At 40.5% G+C, this 21,390-nt stretch overlaps 1 protein-coding gene across 1 annotated transcript in view; it reads right to left on the bottom strand.

Annotated features, from left to right (window-relative positions):
- Positions 1-12,928, bottom strand: part of LOC109870867 (contactin-associated protein-like 5) — a 123,274-nt gene extending 110,346 nt beyond the window's left edge. The window contains exon 1 of the mRNA XM_031805690.1: positions 12,635-12,928. Within this exon, the coding sequence (XP_031661550.1) occupies positions 12,635-12,707 (73 nt within the window). The 5' untranslated portion in view covers positions 12,708-12,928. The remainder of the gene's footprint in view (positions 1-12,634) is intronic.
- Positions 12,929-21,390: the final 8,462 nt, after the last annotated feature.

Below are 21,390 nucleotides of genomic sequence, written 5' to 3'. Positions count from 1 at the left end.
TTTGAGTATCTCAGGACCAATGCCAAATCTTTTTAGTTTCCAAGCGGGAATAGGCTTTGTGGTGCCCTCTTCACGACTGCCTTGGTGTGTTTGGACCATTCTAGTTTGTTGGTGATGTGGAACACCAAGGAACTTGAAGCTCTCACAACATGCTCCACTACAGCCCAGTCGATGAGAATGGGGGCATGCTCGGTCCTCCTGTTGTCCACAATCATCTCCTTAGGCTTGGTTACGTTGAGGGATAGGTTGTTATTCTGGCACCACCTGGCGAGGTCTCTGACTTCCTCCCTATAGGCTGTCTCGTCATTGTCGGTGATCAGGCCTACCACTGTTGTGTCGCCTGCAAACTTAATGATGGAGTTGGTGTCGTGCCTGGCCATGCAGTCGTGGGTGAGCAGGGAGTACAGGAGGGGACTGAGCACGCCGCCCTGGGGAGCTCCAGTGTTGAGTATCAGCATGGCAGATGTGTTGCTACCTAATCTCACCACCTGGGGGCGGCCCATCAGAAAGTCCAGGATCCAGTTGCAGAGGGAGGTGTTTAGTCCCAGGATCCAAAGCTTAGTGATGAGCTTTGAGGGTAATATGGTGTTGAACGCTGAGCTGTAGTCAATGAATAGCATTCTCAGGTAAGTGTTCCTTTTGACAAGGTGGGAAAGGGCAGTGTGGAGTGCAATAGAGATTGCATCATCTGTGGATCTGTTTGGGCGGTATGCAAATTGGAGTGGGTTTAGGGTTTCTGAGATAATGGTGTTGATGTGAGCCATTACCAACCTTTTAAAGCACGTCATGGCTACAGACGTGAGTGCTACGGGTCTGTAGTCATTTAGGCAGGTTGCCTTTGTGTTCTCGGGCACAGGGACTATGGTGGTCTGCTTGAAACATGCTCGTATTACAGACTCAATCAGGGACATGTTGAAAATGTCAGTGAAAACACCTGCCATTTGGTCAGCACATGCCCGGAGCACACGTCCTGGTAATCTCACGTCGGCTACAGAGAGCGTGATCACACAATCGCCTGGAACAGCTGATGCTCTCATGCATGCCTCAGTGTTGCTTGCCTCGAAGCGAGCATAGAAGGGATTTAGCTCATCTGGTAGGCTTGTGTCACTGGGCAGCTCGCGGCTGTGCTTCCCTTTATAGTCTGTAATAGTTTGCAAGCCCTATTTGCTTATTTCCTTATACAGCTGACTGAGTATAGTCTTAGTGCCAGCATCTGTCTGTGGTGGTAAATAAACAGCCAAGAAAAGTATAGCTGAAAATTCTCTAGGCAAGTAGTGTGGCCTGCAATTTATCACAATATACTCTAATTCAGACGAGCAAAATCTTCCTTAGATTTTGTGCACCAGCTGTTGTTTACAGATATTCACACACCGCAGGTCCTCTGCGTCGCTTCCTCTTGCAAATAACGGTGATGTCGGCCCTGCCAGGTGTTTGGAGGATGTCTTGTGCATCTTGTATGTTGAACAAAAAATCTTTGTCTAATCCGAGGTGAGTGATCGCTGTCCTGATATCCAGAAGCTCTTTTTTTGCCGTAAGATATGGTTGCAGAAACATTATGTACAAAATAAGTTACAAATAACGCGGGATAAAAACACATAATAGCACAATTGGTTGGGCACCCGTAAAACTGCTGCCATTTCTTCCGGCACCATTTTCATTTACACCAGCTCTGTCAGGAGGAATGGGTCAAAATTCCCCCAATTTATTGTGGGAAGCTTGTGGAAGGCTACCCAAAACGTTTGACCCAAGTTTAACAATTTAAAGGTAATGCTCCCAGATACTAATTTAGTGTATGTAAACTTCTGACCCACTGGGAATGTGATGAAAGAAATAAAAGCTGAAAGAAATCATTCTCCTATTATTATTCTGATATTTCACATTCTTAAAATAAAGTGGTGATCCTAACTGACCTAAGACAAGGAATTTTTAAATGTTAAATGTCAGGAATTGTGAAAAACTGAGTTTAAATGTATTTGGCTAAGGTGTATGTAAACTTCCGACTTCAACTGTAGGCTGCATGTGCCTTTAAAAACAAAATATGAGGTTCTGTTCTTGTTTATTGATGTTCTGTATTATTATGTTTCATGTTTTGTGTGGACCCCAGGAAGAGTAACTGCTGCTTTTGCAACAGCTAATGGGGATCCTAAAAAAATACAAAATATACCAAAGCTACAGAGTCTATGTAGAGTCCCTGTTAATCCCATTACACAAAAGTATAAACTTGCTTCTATCACAACCACAGTTCTCTCTCTCTCTCTTGCTCTCTCTCTCTCTTTCTACATAAACGGCTTGGAATTATTATTTCAATGTTATTTCACTGTTCAAGACACAAACTGTTCACAGCCCTCTCGTTGGTGGAGAGAATTTAGCAGGTTTAATGCTTATTTCCTGCAATTTTACACATTTTGTCATTGGGTGCAAAGAAAATGTTGCAGTTTTTAAATTAAGCACATTTTCTTGCAATTCTATACATTTTGCCATGTCTAATGTGTATTCATGTGATATTTCAGTGTCAAAAAAATTACACCCTAAACCTAACCCCTAACCCTTTTCACTGGGTTAGCCAAAGAGTGTACCCTAAACCTAACCCCTAACCTAACCATAAAACCTAACCCTTACCCTTAACCCTAACCCCTAGTCCTAACTCCCAACCTTAAACTTAACCCTAACCCTTTTAACTAGGTTGGCCAAACAGCGTACCCTAACCCTAAAATGAACCCTAACCCTAAACCTAAAACAAACTCTAACCCTAAACCTAAAACAAACTCTAACCCCTAACCTTAACCTAACCACTTATATATGTGTTTATAATTATATATATATATGCACAATATAAGCATCTATCCCTTGATCCCTTGTATATTTTAATATCTTAGTCACTTCATGGTCATAGATAAACAGTCAGACGATCATTTTAGAAACAATATTAACCTACCCTAACCCTAACAGCTAACCCCTAACCCCTAATCCTAACCCTAACCCTAAACCTAAACCTAACCCTTTTCACTAGGTTGGCCAAACAGTGTACCTTAACCCTAAATCCTAACCCTAACCCCTAACACTAACCCTTTTCACTAGGTTGGTCAAACAGCGTACCGTAACCCTAACCCCTAACCCCTCAACCTAACCCCTTAACCTAACCCCTAACCCTAAACCTAATCCTAAACCTAACCCCTAAAACTAACCCTTTTCACTAGGTTGGCCAAACAGTGTACCCTAACCCTAACCCCTAACCCCTCAACCTAACCCCTAAACCTAACCCCTAACCCTAATCCTAATCCTAAACCTAACCCCTAACACTAACCCTTTTCACTAGGTTGGTCAAACAGCGTACCGTAACCCTAACCCCTAACCCCTCAACCTAACCCCTTAACCTAACCCCTAACCCTAAACCTAATCCTAAACCTAACCCCTAAAACTAACCCTTTTCACTAGGTTGGCCAAAAAGTGTACCCCTATTTGGTTACCCTAACTCCTGAGCGCTAACTCTACCATTAACCCATAACCCCAACCCTTAACCTCTAAACCTAACCCTAATCCCTAAACCTAACCCTTAGCCTCCAACCCTAAACCTAACCATAAACCCTTTCACTAGGTTAGCCAAAAAGTGTTCCCTAAACCTAACCCTAACCTGTAACCCTAAACCTAACCCCTAATCATAAACCTAACCCCTGACCCTAAACCTAACCCCTAACCCTAACCCTAACCCTTTTCACTGGGTTATCCAAAGAGTGTACCCTAACCCTAAACCTAACCCTTACCCCTAACCCCTAACCCTTAACCCTAAACCTAACCCTAACCTTTTCACTAGGTTAGCCAAAGAGTGTACCCTAACCCTAAACCTAACCCTTACCCCTAACCCCTAACCCTTAACCCTAAACCTAACCCTAACCTTTTCACTAGGTTAGCCAAAGAGTGTACCCTAACCCTAAACCTAACCCTTACCCCTAACCCCTAACCCTTAACCCTAAACCTAACCCTAACCTTTTCACTAGGTTAGCCAAAGAGTGTACCCTAACCCTAAACCTAACCCTTACCCCTAACCCCTAACCCTTAACCCTAACCTTTTCACTAGGTTAGCCAAAGAGTGTACCCTAACCCTAAACCTAACCCTTACCCCTAACCCCTAACCCTTAACCCTAAACCTAACCCTAACCTTTTCACTAGGTTAGCCAAAGAGTGTACCCTAACCCTAAACCTAACCCTTACCCCTAACCCTTAACCCTAAACCTAACCCTAACCTTTTCACTAGGTTAGCCAAACAGTGTGTTACAAAAGTAAGAAGAGAAGTCAGCCTTTACCTGTGGAGGAAATTGGATTACTTCACGGACATTGGGTGGAAATGTTTTCCTGTAACGGATTACAACCACCACTGAATCTTTTGGCTTCCGACGAACATGAGGAAGAAAAACAAATCTTCGGAGCCAAAATGCATGAATGATTGGCAGATCCAACAGACCGTACAGTACGTGCACATGGTCAAATGGTTCATTGTGGAAGAAGTGTTTTACTGGAAATCACTATCTATGTTATGTCTTTTAGAAACGAACAGTAAACCATCTTGTGCTACTTATGAATCCTTAATTGCTAGAACAAAAGGTGATTGAATGGAAATGTCACGTTTCATGCTTCAGGCCGATGCAGATAGTTGACTCAAGACCAAATCCTTTAACTACAGGATGAGAAGATCAGCAGTTATCACAACTGATGTACGAGGTCATTGAACTGTTAGGCCATGAAATTAAATTAGCCACACACAAATGCACACCAACAGTACCCATGCATGCATGCAACCAGTCAGTAACTCACACACACACACAGAGAAAGGGTAAACAGCAAAGTGAGTGTTCAATTTTTGTCATCTGTTAGACACCCTATAACATAACACCCCGTAATATAAAACCCTGTAACATAACACCCTGTAAATATAACTCCCTGTAAGTATAACACCCTGTAACATTACACCCCATAATATAACATCCTGTCAGTATAACACCCTGTAACATAACACCCTGTAACATAACACCCTGTCAGTTTAACACCCTGTAACATAACACCCCACAATATAACACCCTGTAAATATAAGACCCTGTAACATAACACCCTGTCAGTGTAACAGGGTGTTATAACACCCTCTAATTATAGCACCCTGTAAGAATAACCTACTGTAAGTATAACATACTGTAAGTAGAACCTACTGTAAGTATAACACCAATGTAAGTATAACACCCTGTAAGTACAACAGCCTGTAAGTAAAACCTACTGTAAGTATAACACCCTGCAATTATAACATACTGTAAGTATAACCTACTGTACGTATAACACCCTGTAAGCATAACCTACTTTAAGTATAACATATTTAAGTATAACCTACTGTAAGTATAACACCCTGTAATTTTAAGATATTGTAAGTATAACCTACTGTAAGTTTAATAGCCTGTAAGTATAACACCCTGTAAGTATAACCTACTGTAGGTATAACACCATGTAAGTAAAACACCCTGTAACTATAACCTACTGTAAGTATAACCTATTGTAAGTATAACCTACTAACAGTATAATCCACTGTAGGTATAACACCTTGTAAGTATAACCTACTGTAAGTATAACCTACTGAAAGTAGAACACCCTGTAAGTAGAACACCCTGTAAGTATAACACCCTGTAAGTATAACCTACTGTAAGTATAACACCATGTGAGTATAACACCATGTAAGTATAACCTACTGTAAGTATAACCGACTGGAAGTAGAACCTACTGTAAGTATAACACCATGTAAGCATAACACCCTATAAGTACACCCTGCAATTATAACATACTGTAAGTATAACCTACTGTACGTATAACACCCTGTAAGTATAACACCCTGTAAGCATAACCTAGTTTAAGTATAACATATTTAAGTATAACCTACTGTAAGTATAACACCCTGTAATTTTAAGATATTGTAAGTATAACCTACTGTAAGTTTAATAGCCTGTAAGTATAACACCCTGTAAGTATAACCTACTGTAGGTATAACACCATGTAAGTAAAACACCCTGTAACTATAACCTACTGTACGTATAACCTATTGTAAGTATAACCTACTAACAGTATAATCCACTGTAGGTATAACACCTTGTAAGTATAACCTACTGTAAGTATAACCTACTGAAAGTAGAACACCCTGTAAGTAGAACACCCTGTAAGTATAACACCCTGTAAGTATAACCTACTGTAAGTATAACACCATGTGAGTATAACACCCTGTAAGTAGAACACCCTGTAAGTATAACACCCTGTAAGTATAACCTACTGTAAGTATAACACCATGTGAGTATAACACCATGTACGTATAACCTACTTTAAGTATAACCTACTGGAAGTAGAACCTACGGGAAGTATAACACCCTCTAAGTATAACCTACTTTAAGTATAACATAATTTAAGTATAACCTACTGTAAGTATAACACCATGTAAGAATAACACCCTGTAAGTATAACACCCTGTAAGTATAACCTACTGTAAGTATAACACCCTATAAGTATAACCTACTGTAACTATAATACCCTCTAAGTATAATACCCTGTAATTATAACATACTGTAAGTATAACCTACTGTAAGTCTAACACCCTGTAAGTATAACACCCTGTAAGTATAACACACTGCAGTTATAACCTACTGTAAGTATAACACCCTGCAATTATAACATACTGTACGTATAACACCCTGTAAGTATAATCTACTGTAAGTATAACCTACTGTAAGTATAACACGCTGTAAGCATAACCTATTTTAAGTATAACATACTGTAAGTATAACATACTGTACGTATAACACCCTGTAAGTATAACATACTGTACGTATAACACCCTGTAACTATAACACTGTGTAACTATAACACCCTCTAAGTATAATACCCTGTAATTATAACATACTGTAAGTATAACCTACTGTAAGTATAACACCCTGTAAGTATAACCTACTGTAAGTATAACCTACTGTTAGTATAATACATTGTAATTATAACATACTGTAAGTTTAACCTACTGTAAGTACAACACCATGTGAGTATAACACCGTGTAAGTATAACCTACTGTAAGTATAACACCATGTGAGTATAACACCGTGTAAGTATAACCTACTGTAAGTATAACCTACTGGAAGTAGAACCTACTGTAAGTATAACACCATGTAAGCATAACACCCTGTAAGTACAACAGCCTGTAAGTATAACCTACTTTAAGTATAACATAACTTAAGTATAACACCATGTAAGAATAACACCCTGTAAGTATAACACCCTGTAAGTATAACCTACTGTAAGTATAACACCCTATAAGTATAACCTACTCTAAGTATAATACCCTCTAAGTATAATACCCTGTAATTATAACATACTGTAAGTATAACCTACTGTAAGTCTAACACCCTGTAAGTATAACACCCTGTAAGTATAACACACTGCAGTTATAACCTACTGTAAGTATAACACCCTGCAATTATAACATAATGTACGTATAACACCCTGTAAGTATAATCTACTGTAAGTATAATCTACTGTAAGAATAACACCCTGTAAGTATAACACCCTGTAAGTATAACACACTGCAGTTATAACCTACTGTAAGTATAACACCCTGCAATTATAACATAATGTACGTATAACACCCTGTAAGTATAATCTACTGTAAGTATAATCTACTGTAAGTATAACATACTGTAAGTATAACATACTGTAAGTATAACATACTGTAAGTATAACCTACTGTAAGTATAACACCCTGTAAGTATACCACCCTGTAACTATAACACTGTGTAACTACAACACCCTCTAAGTATACTACCCTGTAATTATAACATACTGTAAGTATAACCTACTGTAAGTATAACACCATGTAAATATAACCTACTTTAAATATAACATAATTTAAGTATAGCCTACTGTAAGTATAACAGCCTGTAAGTATAACCCCCTGTAAGTATAACACCCTGTAATTATAACATACTGTAAGTATAACACTCTGTAAGTGTAACATAATTGAAGTATAACACCATGTAATATAACACCCTGTAAGTATAACCTACTGTAAGTATAACCTACTGTAAGTATAACAGTCTAAGTATAACCTACTGTAAGTATAACACCATGTAAGTATAGCACCCTGTGATTATAACACCCAGTAAGTATAATCTACTGTAAGTATAACCTACTGTAAGTATAACAGACTATAAGTATAACCTACTGTAAGTATAACACCCTGTAAGTATAACCTACTGTAAGTATAATACCCTGTAAGTATAACCCCCTGTAATTATAAGATATTGTAAGTATAACATACTTTAAGTATAACCTACTGTGAGTACTGTGAGTATAACCTACTGTGAGTATAACCTACTGTAAGTATCAGAAGCACTGACCAAGACATGGACAATTTCATATCAGATCCATCAGTCTTTTAAGCATTCTGTGCTGAGTTGAGTTCATTCCTTTCCTTGAGTTTTGAGGTTTCACATTTGGGGAGAAGGATGGTGAGAATGACCCATAATGATCAGAGCACTGCCTGGGAGGAGGACCGTTCAACAGAAGCTTAACTTGATAAGACTGACCCTAACAGAGGAGAGCAGCAGGCCGGTCAAACTGAGGCACTAACACTGTAGTCACACCCCCCCCAGGATGCCTTCCAGCACCACGGAGAGCAACAGCAACACAGTTACTGTCTGAGGGGAGACATTCAACTGCTGCTGATGATGCCTTCAATCCCAGCTAGCTAGTTTGTGCTGGCTAGCTGGCAACAACAGCAGCATGCCTCTAGTTAAGACTTGTAAAAGAAAGTGATGTTTATTTCGATGGACGAGGGAGAAAGTAATATTGGTCACCATCTGGATGTCACCGTGACATGCCAATTAGCTAACGTAACAACAGGCCGCTGCAAACTAAATGTGAATGACCAGTAGATCGGTGTTGTATCGAGGTGGTTGCCGACAAGTTGCTTCAAACCAGGCAGCTCTAGTCTGTCACGTGTCGCCGGCAGTAGCTAATGTGGCCAATTTGTTCCATCCCACTTGATTATATTTTGGATAGTAGGATAGCAGCCGAAACGAGATTTTTTTTTTGCAATGTTGGTACTCATCTGGGTGTCACCGCGATACAGTCTACTGCTCAATGGGGAGTTTCACTGTGATATATAGTCTTCTGCTCAATGGGGAGTTTCACTGTGATACAGTCTTCTGCTCAATGGGGAGAGATTTACTGTGATATAGTATACTGCTCAATGGGGAGATATTCACCGTGATACAGTCTTCTGCTCAATGGGGAGAGATTCACCGTGATATAGTATACTGCTCAATGGGGAGAGATTCACTGTGATACAGTCTACTGCTCAATGGGGAGTTTCACTGTGATACAGTCTACTGCTCAATGGGGAGAGATTCACTGTGATACAGTCTACTGCTCAATGGGGAGTTTCACTGTGATACAGTCTACTGCTCAATGGGGAGAGATTCACTGTGATATAGTCTACTGCTCAATGGGGACACAACAACACAGGGCAGTGTGCTTTGCTCCCCAGTAAGGAAAGAGAAGTAGCTAGATAGTGTAGTCAATATCAGGCTAGTAAGGAGAGAGAAGTAGCTAGATAGTGTAGTCAATATAAGGCCAGTAAGGAAAGGGAAGTAGCTAGATAGTGTAGTCAATATAAGGCCAGTAAGGAGGAAAGGGAAGTAGCTAGATAGTGTAGTCAATATAAGGCCAGTAAGGAAAGGGAAGTAGCTAGATAGTGTAGTCAATATCAGGCTAGTAAGGAGAGAGAAGTAGCTAGATAGTGTAGTCAATATAAGGCCAGTAAGGAAAGGGAAGTAGCTAGATAGTGTAGTCAATATAAGGCCAGTAAGGAGGAAAGGGAAGTAGCTAGATAGTGTAGTCAATATAAGGCCAGTAAGGAAAGGGAAGTAGCTAGATAGTGTAGCCAATATAAGGCCAGTAAGGAGAGAGAAGTAGCTAGATAGTGTAGTCAATATAAGGCCAGTAAGGAGAGAGAAGTAGCTAGATAGTGTAGTCAATATAAGGCCAGTAAGGAGGAAAGGGAAGTAGCTAGATAGTGTAGTCAATATAAGGCCAGTAAGGAGGAAAGGGAAGTAGCTAGATAGTGTAGTCAATATAAGGCCAGTAAGGAGGAAAGGGAAGTAGCTAGATAGTGTAGTCAATATAAGGCCAGTAAGGAGAGAGAAGTAGCTAGATAGTGTAGTCAATATAAGGCCAGTAAGGAGGAAAGGGAAGTAGCTAGATAGTGTAGTCAATATAAGGCCAGTAAGGAAAGGGAAGTAGCTAGATAGTGTAGTCAATATAAGGCCAGTAAGGAAAGGGAATTAGCTAGATAGTGTAGCCAATCTCAGGCCAAGGTGACAGCTAAAGCACATGTATTGTACTGATTCTCACCCAAAATGTACAACTATGGCATTAACATCTACATTTTTGTTTAAAAAAAATAGAAATTACAATTACTCCAATAAAAATGGAATGATTCTGAACACACAAGTTTCAAAATCTCTTTGAAGTTTCTACTTTTTAGCTACAAGCCTTAGTTCGCTAGCTGGGAAGGGCTCATCGGGACGACTTACTGAACTAGCTAGCTGGGTAGGGCTCATCAAGACGACTGACTGAACTAGCTAGCTGGGAAGGGCTCATCGGGACGACTTACTGAACTGGCTAGCTGGGTAGGGCTCATCAAGACGACTGACTGAACTAGCTAGCTGGGAAGGGCTCATCAAGACGACTGACTGAACTGGCTAGCTGGGAAGGGCTCATCAAGACGACTGACTGAACTAGCTAGCTGGGAAGGGCTCATCAAGACGACTGACTGAACTAGCTAGCTGGGAAGGGCTCATCAAGACGACTGACTGAACTAGCTAGCTGGGAAGGGCTCATCAAGACGGCTGACTGAACTAACTTGCTGGGAAGGGCTCATCAAGACGACTGACTGAACTAGCTAGCTGGGAAGGGCTCATCAAGACGACTGACTGAACTAGCTAGCTGGGAAGGGCTCATCAAGACGACTGACTGAACTAGCTAGCTGGGAAGGGCTCATCAAGACGACTGACTGAACTAGCTAGCTGGGAAGGGCTCATCAGGACGACTGACTGAACTAGCTAGCTGGGAAGGGCTCATCAAGACGACTTACTAACCTAGCTAGCTGGGAAGGGCTCATCAGGATGACTGACTGAAGCAAATCCGTTCGACTCCACTTGACTCTTGCTGCGTGACAGCCGTCATCAATTTGGGCACTAGTCGTATCCGTATAGCTAAACAGGTGCCAGGCACTAACATTAGCAGCAAAGCCCAATACACAGCAGTATTTTCCTTAACCTTAAACAAGGTTATATTGCATTCAATAATGCCATTTAGACAACATCTCCCTGTTTGAAACAAGGTTAAAGAATTGCACAGAAACAGTAAAGGGATTTAGAACTCCAGTGCTACGAAATCAATATCAGAAATTGATTACTAATTTAATTGCATGTATTTATCAAGTCTGAAATAAGCTATGAATTATGAATAGATATTATTTCTACTGAATACTGAACCTTTTATGTTGACAACTCTTTGGTGACATCTGTCATATTGTACAGCAGTATTTTCAACTCCAGTCCTCACGTACCCCAACAGTACACATTATTTTGCCGTAGCAAGGACTTGATGATGAAGTAGAATCAGTTGTGCTTGTTCGAGGCCACAACAAAAAGATGTGCTGTCGGGGTACTTGAGGAGGAAGATTGGAAAATACTGCTGTACAGTATACTGTTTAGATGAGGCTCTTTCATGTTGTACTATACGCTGTTTAGATGAGGGAACATGTCATACTTTTCTTAGCTTTGAGAACATACAGTAGTGTTCAGAACTGTATCATTCCACTTCAAAATGATCAATTGTATCCTCTGTTCAAAGCTAATTCTGACCTCTAGTGACAGCGGAGACATTCTAACACCGATTGTAGCCTACATACAGTATTTGCGCTTGACAAGCATGGTATGCTGCATGTGCTTCTCTGGCAGCATAGCCGTCCAGTCGAATTGGGTTCACATTACAGGTAGTATGTATAGCGCACATGTATTGTGCTCTAGTGCGCTCCCTAAAATAAACCGTAGCCTACAACAACAAAAAACAGATACATTGCTGCGTTTTCGCAAGGGCTTCACAAATCCAGAGGTAGAAAAGTGCTGTTGAAAACTTAAATTCAAATGTAGGCCCACAGATCCGTTAATAGAGAACTATGTTCACTACCAATGTGAGAAAGATGGATCTATGCGACACATGTCATGTCCATTCAAAATGGCATGTTTCACAACATGTCTCCCAAGAACATGGAATGTAGGATATTCATTGATCTGAACAATCGATAAGTCGTCCACAAATGCACGAATATTCAGTTTAAATACACTGCAATTGTAGAGACAACGGCACGTTATGGAAAACCGCTCTGAAGCTTGTGTGACTGAGTAGTCAGTCATACAGTATGTTGGGGGCGGACGTGGCATTATTGACATTTCTGCTGATTTAGAATTGCCAGAAAAACAACGACCATACAAACTTAGAAAACAGAACCAACTCTATTTTTACAATATATGTTGTAGTTTTGTCAAGTTTACTTACAATGACTGGCCGCCAGCGCAGTACTGAGGACGCCGAGCACCGTGAGATTGAAGGCGATGGCCAGAGACGTCATTTCCACCTTGCTCGCCACAGATATCCAGGCTTCTGTATATCCTCAGTCTTTGAGTGAAAATAACTCCGATGGTGCCTCGGTGCAGTGTGGTATAATTCCAGCTGCTTCGACTTTACCTCTTAACTACAGAACCATCAAGAGGCAGGTCTGCCAGAGCGCGCACAACATCCTTTCCTAGTGCGCTTACTCTGCTGCTGTTGCTGCCAATGCTCCGTCACATCGGTGCGTCTCTCTCTCTCACTTTCCTTCTCTCTCTCGCTCGCTCTCTAACTCTCTCTCATAAAAGCCTTTAATCAATTTGAGTTTATGTTTGCACATTCTGCACGATTTAGCAATGGTATAGCAAGATTTACATATTTTGCATTAGTTATGACAGTTTTTGAAGGTTGCAAAATATTTCAGAGGGACTGGGGAGGAGTGAGGGGATGGGGAGAGAGAGAGACTGGGGAGGGGAGAGGGAGTGAGGAGGGGAAAGGGACTGCGGAGGGGAGAGGGACTGGAGAGGGGCTGTGAGGGGAGAGGGACTGGGGAGGGGGCAAGGGAGTGGGGAGGAAAGAGGGAGTGGGATTGGGGAGGGGACATGGGGGACTCTTCTTTACCAGAAACAACAATATCGTGCACTCACTAGCGGTCAAAAGGTTTTTGGTGCTCCAAAGATACGGTATGGTATTCTGTGGGGTGGAATTACAGTACAATTCGAAATTAAGCAATTTTTTCACCACCAACAACATTTTCCCACAATGCACCATCATTTACAGTATGCTAGAGTAAGACATTTCAGAGTATTTTACTGTTGCTAATACCCCAAAATACTGTAAAAATAACAGTTTTCCTTTACAGTGAATACCAAGCTGCTAGCAGACCTGGCTCAAATGAAAACTTCATACTTCAAAACTACGTCTACCAACTTGTTTGGCTTCATATTTCAGTTTCTCTCAAGCTATTGTGCCAAAGGCTGTGTGTTTTAAATGTTCAGACTGCATAGACTACAGAGACGCTACAAAGAAACACAGGCATTTTTCATTTTTCTCTTCTCTCAGTTTATTTACTTCTACCCTCAGTGATTGCCCACAGGCGGTCACCAAATTACCACAGCGGTGAATAACATCCTGTCTTGCAGTGATTACTGTCTCTATTATCGTATCTAGAAACAGATTTCCTTTTTGGATGATAATGAAAAACAATATTGGGAACTATGGGCAAAGACTGTTTACGAAATGGTAGGTAGGGTGATATAAGCTCAGAGTCATTAATTTCAAGGTAACACATTGTGAAGAAAATACCTTCAACACAACAGGTCTTTTCACACACACACACACACACACACACACACACACACACACACACACACACACACACACACACACACACACACACACACACACACACACACACACACACACACACTGTTCCCCTATGCTTCCATATTGCTGTAAATCCCTCCATACATCTATAAGCAGTAATATCTTCTATTATCACAGTTTAGATTTTATTGGCCACCTTTTGGACGTAGAATGAGACAGTACTCTCAAATGTATATATATAAAAAAAAAAAATAATGAGAAGTAGGCATTGGTACTGTTTGATACTGAAAAAGGAAGGAAATTCACATGAGCACCACAATGCCTACTCCACCCATGCTCTACCAATGGCTTCTAGCACATGGTTTTGTCCTACTACAGTAGCGATGTTGGTCTACTGTACTTCTAACAATGTGTTTGCACCTTCTCACTGTGTGGCTGTTTTCCCAAAGTTTGGTGTATTACAGTTTTTTTTTGATTGCTTAAGCACGATTTTCAAAACAGGGCCCGTATTTTCAAAACATTACACACAATTAGCACAACCACACACCCAATTAGCAAAACACTACAGATCCTTTGCTAAATTAAACACTCTTGTAAAAACTATACACTTCTTTTTAAAAACCACACTTTGTTACCATATGAAACACACACGTTTCACATTACTATACTCTGTTTGCACGAGTTACACTCTGCTGTGATAAATCTAAAACACTTTTAGCACTTCTACTTCCCTATGATTAGAGTAGGCTACTATCAACAAAGTACAAATATAATGTCAATTCACCAACACTACACAAGACCAATGTTGCAGACTGAAGAAACTCATTTATTTCTCAACACGCCCAAAATGTTAACGATGGAGATTCATAATACTGTAACCAAACGTCACTTTACGTATTGTAAGATACATTATTTTTTTTTTAAATAACTAGACATTGTCTCTTCGCCTAGCTGGATCTGGCCAGAGAATTTCATCAACATCGCAGGCAATGTTGTCATTAGCAAGACACCTTGGAAAGAAATGTCTTGAATGACAAATCCATCCTTGCATTGCTGCTACCTCCATCTGGTCACAGGCCTCCTCCATGGCTTGGATGAGGGGTACCTCAGCCTGGAGACGGAGATCATATCCCTTCCACCGCCATCCCGAGAAAAACTCTTCTATAGGGTTGAGGAATGGAGAGTATGGTGGAAGATATAGGACGGTGAAATGTGGATGTTGCTGAAACCAGATCTGAACCAGACATATGATCGATTTGATTAGCTGCTGTTATGTTGTGCAATTGGTCCAAGAATGTAAGTATGAGTGCTGTGTTGTAAGGGCCCATATGGGCATGGCGGTGGAGGACCCCATTCTGTGTAATGGCTGCACAGAGTGTTATATTACCCCCACGTTGCCCTGGGACATTGACTATAGCCCTGTGGCCAATGATGTTTCTTCCCCTCCTTCGTGTTCTCGTCAGGTTGAACCCAGCCTCATCTACGTAAATGAACTCATGCTGGATCTCCTCTCCATCCATTCGTAAAACTCTCTGAAAAACAATGTCAGGCAAAATTGTGTAGTTCAGTGTAGATCTAGTATACATACAGTACAGTAAAAGATAATGAGACAGTATGCAAGATCACACTGCTAAAGTGAATACATACCTCTGCATAATCATGCCGCAGTCGTTTCACCCTTTCGGAATTGCGCTCGAAAGGCACTCGATAAATTTGCTTCATTTGAATATGTTTCTTTTTTAGGATGCGTGCCAGTGTTGATATTGAGACCTGATGGATGTCGTTGAAAATGGCGTGGTTATTGACAATGTTAGCTTGGAGCTGCTTGAGTGTTATAGCATTGTTGGCCAAAACCATGTCCACTATCTCCCTCTCTTGCTGTTCTGTGAACATAGGAGGCCTTCCCCCTTGTCGTCCCTGACCCTCAATCCTATGTAGAAAAAAAACAGTATACAATAGTACAGTAAACAGGAAAAGTTCACAGGAAATGGTAACAGAAGTGCTGATAGTGCATAGAATACAGTACTGTAAGCAGTTACTGAAACCGTGCAGATGTTTTTGATATGATGATATTTTTACAATACCTATTTTCCAGTCTAAATGTTCTCATCACACTTGCCACTGTATATCGGCTTAGATTTGGCTGTACTCGCAGTCCAGCCTCCCTCAGCGTCAGGCCGTGGTTGACAACGTGGTCAACCAGTGTTGCGCGGATCTCATTTGTCAGATTCGGGCCTCTTTGAGCACCTTCTTGTCTTCCTCTTCCTCCTCCTCGTCCTCCTCGTTCTCCTCGTCCTCCTCATTGTCCTCGTCCTTCTCGTCCTTCTCGTCCTCCTCGTCCTCCTCCTCCTCTTTCTCCTCCTCTTTCCATTGTGCTTGAAGGCCGATGAACTCACCTGCTGCTTTTTATAGTGCTAATACACCTGATTGGTGTGTCTACAATTAAGCAAACGAGTGTTTGCACACCTGATCACTGTGTTGAACCAATAGGTTGGAGGGTGTGGTAATCTGACAGTCAGTGCTTTGGTATTGCAAGGATGTGACTTCATGATAGATTTTTGTGTGTAATGTATGTTAAGTGTGTTTAGTGTTTTCAAATCACTGTGTGTAGAGTTCTGCAACAAGTGTGAGGTTGACAATGTGCGGATAGTTGTGCAAATATGGGCTGATGTTTTGCTTCTTGAGTGTAAGGTTTTGCTAATAGTGTACTACTTTTACTTTTAGTGTGTAAGCAATCCAAAAAAACTGTAAACTGGCAATAATAGCAGCCAAGGATGTTCACTAATGTATTTGTTTGTGCTCTGATTACACACAAGTGTCCAAGTCAGCAGTTTACACAGACATATGAGAAACCTTCTGCAAAATATACCTACTTAGCTAGCTACTTTCCTTTTGCTTCTCATCGAACTGGTGTTAGCTAGCTAAAGCTGCTAGCCTTCTACTAGCTAGCTGCTACTGTTGCACTCGAGCTGTTTACATTTGGCAGAAAATATGTTAGCATTGTCAGAAATGCTACAAAAAGGTAGCACATCGTTTATTATCTGGCAGAAATGTGCACTTGAGAGTAATAAATTGTGAATTTAATAAAGAACTGTTGCATCTACAAACTTGTTCAGTCCAAATTGATCTAATGGTCACCTTATGGACGCTGTAGCCTCGTTTCAATCCGACATCTAGAATTTGAGCTAGGTTTGGGAAAAACATTGTCTGATGACCCTACTGCTATGAGTTCTACACTAAAGTGATTATATTTGACACCTTTCTCAGGCAAACAAAATACGTCCCAACATCATTTTCACTTGACAAGTGCCCCATGAAAAATGTATACTTTCTTTCAGGTTGGAGCAAATTGAACATTTATTAACGAGACAGAGTAAAAAGTACTTGCATCCAAAAAGCCCTAAAATCAGCACGTGTTTGGTCCGTTCTAAAATACAATAGGCAGGCTTTAGTGTTAAATCAACTCTACTGATCTGAAAATGTTTTTCTCATTTCAAGGAGTTAATACGTCACTTTTATGTTTAGATTGACTTATTGATTTATTGAAAGGCTCATTAGTTGTGATTTGTTGGTTGATCATTGACTAATGGATAGAGAAAACTAGGTTTGTTGTTGCAGTGTTTTGTAGAACTAATGACAGTGACTCATTTCACTATGCCTGCAATGGTTATTAGTGAATGACTGTTCTACTGCAATAGAAATTGAACAACCTAATACTGAATATAATAACATGGTACCCTGAGTACCAGCCACATAATCAGAGAGATGGCTATGGACGTGATTTCATTTGATCTTCACAATAGTCAAACATTAATAAACCCATTCGTCATTTGTGCTCTGCTCTGGTTGGAAGCAGAGGGTGTTGTTGGAAGTGTGGAGAGGATCCATCTGCTCTCTCTTGCTGATGTCGTTGCACCCACTGGAAACAGCCACCCCCACCTGTCCTCCACCGCTCCTTTCTAAGTCACTTTATCGCCTCGCTGCAGATAACTTGAGTCTGGTATAATCAATGCATAGCCAAGAGTAAGATATGTCCTACATATGCTTGACATGTTAGTGTGTTATTATTTAAAGAACAGATTGTGTTGTGTCAGGTTGTCCACTTAATAATATAGGTGTGAGCTGTGAGATGCTAAAAAAATGCCATGCATTGACAATTATTATAGTTACATGGCAGTCTACAACATTGTATCATTTAGCAGCTTTCATTAGCAGCCGGTTTACAATGTTTGTGTCTAAATGCACCTCAATGCTACTCTTCCTTGGATTAGACCATAACGGATATTGGCCATCTAAGTGTTAACAGAGCAGGGTGCAGCATTAGGAACACAGTACATTAGCAAAGAATGCCATGTCCTTTGCATTCAAGGTGTTTTGTAGTACTGTTCAAACATGAGATGTTAAATTACAAAGATGCTAGCTAGAAATGTTATATCGGCCATAAATCGAAGTCAAAGTTTCTAACTCAGGTGGAGAAAGTGCACTAAGTCACTAAGTCACTAAATTTGCTGCATTCACCAAGGGCAAGTGTGTTCGTTTACTTAGTTTGAAAATCTCATTTTACGGTGCTAGTCAATACAGAAGACAGTTGACCGTTAAAGTTTGCTCAATAACCTTAAACTTCCCAGATGCGTGGTCTAGAGTGTTGCCAAGGTGTAATGTTAAACTGTACTAATGGACTCACTTGATGAAATCTGCAGATAATGAAAATGTGAGGAAAAGTTCAAGAGAAAAATGCAGATGAAACAAAATAGAAACTGCTGAAATATTATTCCTGATCAATAATTGAGCATTTCATGGATGTTCTTCTTATTTCCAGAAGTACATTATCTACAATATTCTCCATAGTGTATTGTTTTACTGAGATAGTGATACTGGAATATACAGGAAATGCTAGCCTCAACATTTGAATTCCGGAGTAAAAATCATTGATTTATGGATGGATGGTCTCCCAAGGTACATACTGTGGCTAGTATCATGGTGGTGGTATGCGTTCAAATAAGAAATAGTGGAAATATCAGCAATAGTTTGGTGAACAATGGCACCAAGTACATTCTTGTTGAAGGAAAGGATCAAGGAAGTAACAGACATCCTAGTGCTCTTAATTTCTCAGAAAAGGCAAAGTGGAACAACATTAGTTTCCAGGTTATCAGCCAAAATCACTTAGGCGAGCCCATCTGTATCCTGGCCATGGCCTTTCTAACCGCTCCGCTAAAAACCACTCAGCCCAGGAAAAAACTGCAGCTCCAAATTCGCTCCATTTATTAAAATCACAATTTAATCAACACCCATCTATTTTTGTGACTAACTGGACGTACCATATGGTTTTTAAGTATTGACACCAAACCATATGAATTTGAATTAAAGTATTTGAATAAACACGAAAATGCGACTGTAGGAAGCCCACATCAATTCAAGTTGGGGCGGGTTGGGCGTTGGGCTTGGAACCGAAAGGTTGCAAGATCGAATCCCTGAGCATGGCAGATAACCCACTGTTCCATCATTGAAAATAAGAATTTGTTCTTAACTGACTTTCCTAGTTAGATTAAGATAAAAAGTAAATAGGCTACATGTAATTTTAAACAGCATATAAACACTCTAAATAGGTCATTATTTCAAGGCCTAAAAAAAAATACATTGTGTTTTGTGCGACACAATAGGCTAGTAGGGACATACAGTGCTCAACATTTAATTTAATTGCATGAAATGACATATTCATTCATATTTATCTATAAATTGTGACTTAATTGTGACTTTAATAAAAATTTAACAAAAAAGGACTTATTAGTGCCTCTGAATTCATTTTTAGAAACGCGAGTTTGTCCAGTCTGTGACTTCAGGCTCATGCGATTGTGCCTGGAGAGCAGGGCAGCAGTGGAGAATATCCTCTCCACACTTGCAGAGCCACTGGGGATAATAAACACCTCTGTGGCCACTCTTGGCAGGCTGCGCAGAGATGCACAGTTGTTTTTTTCTCTATTTTTTTATAGGTGGGCCTAAAGGTTTTTTAGGCTAAATAACCCAATCAAAACGGAAAGCGCCTTGAACGTGATATGCCAGGCATATTGGGCCAAAATCTAATAGATAATAGAACGAAAATGAACAAAACTTTAAGAGATCAGATTTTTGGTTTATAAATACTTTGCTAAAATGACACACTTAGCTAGACACCCACCACTTCCTTTTTGTTAGCAAATTCACGTAGTAAATACACCATCACGCTTTCGGAATACACGTCTTTTCAGATTCCACAATGATTATTTAGTTGCGGAATCTACATCACCACACTCCCTCTCTTGCTCTTGGTCCTCATCTTTGTAAATCACCTTGATTTAGCATCTGTGTGTTTTATCAGTTTCATTATGAAAATATGTATCAAACTCCATGACAGTAGCTAAAGAAAGGGGCTATAGCAGCACACAAGTAGACTACAAATGCGTGCTGGGCCGGGCATGCCCCGAGCTCCTGAAGTGAGCGCTACTGGAGCGAAATTGGAGCGGGAATGGACGACACTCCAGCCTTTGGGAATCTCGCTCCGTGCTCCATTAAAATTGGGCACGCTCTGCTCCAGCTCCGCTATGCTCACATACTCTGATCCTGGCTTTTCCTTTTAGAGGCAGGCAGGATCCTATAGCCTATCAGCAGGTAGGATCCTATAACCTGCAGTATAAGCAGGCAGGATTTTATAACCTCTCAGTATCATATAACCTATCAGCAGTAAGAGATTATTGAAATAGACATGTGCATGAAACCGCTATGTAGACTTGTGTAAAATCATTGGCATAATCTGGTGAACACCTTCACCTGAAAATACATTTCATTCTGGGACTCATAGATCACCTAGAGATTCAACACTTCTCTATTTGTTGCATCCTCAGGTTCTCCTCTCCATCACATCACTCTTCTGTGAACACCCTCAGATGGAGGCACGGTGGAGAATTTAATTTGGGAAACAGAGACACCCTAAAGTTCCACTCATATGGTTGATGGATGAGGCTGAGATCTCAGATGCAAAGAACTCTCACATTTAGGGCTGAATGATTCTGATGACGATGCCCTTGAGCATTTCTCAATTACCACAGGCCTCTCTATTGAAAAGCTCTAGCATTGGGAAAGTGCTTTTTAACGAATGCTGCCATAAGGAGCCAACAACCCTCTGGCCACAGTGTTACTCATCTCTGTTTCTAAAATGCTCTATCAGTTGTCTGTGTTCCATTTGTTGTCATTTCTGTGTTCTGCTCCTTTGATCTCAATTACATTGTGGATGCATTGTGGCATCCACAGAACCGAAACAAATATTGAGGAGAGATCTGAGTCACAGAGTTCTTCTAATGTCATATTAGCTGCCTGGCTTCAAAACTACGATACAATAACCCTTC

This window comes from Oncorhynchus kisutch, linkage group LG26 (assembly GCF_002021735.2).
Source record: "Oncorhynchus kisutch isolate 150728-3 linkage group LG26, Okis_V2, whole genome shotgun sequence".
In the NCBI taxonomy this organism is placed as follows: Eukaryota; Metazoa; Chordata; class Actinopteri; order Salmoniformes; family Salmonidae; genus Oncorhynchus; species Oncorhynchus kisutch.
Note: the sequence above shows the minus strand (reverse complement) of the source record. Positions and strands in the feature narration are given on the sequence as shown.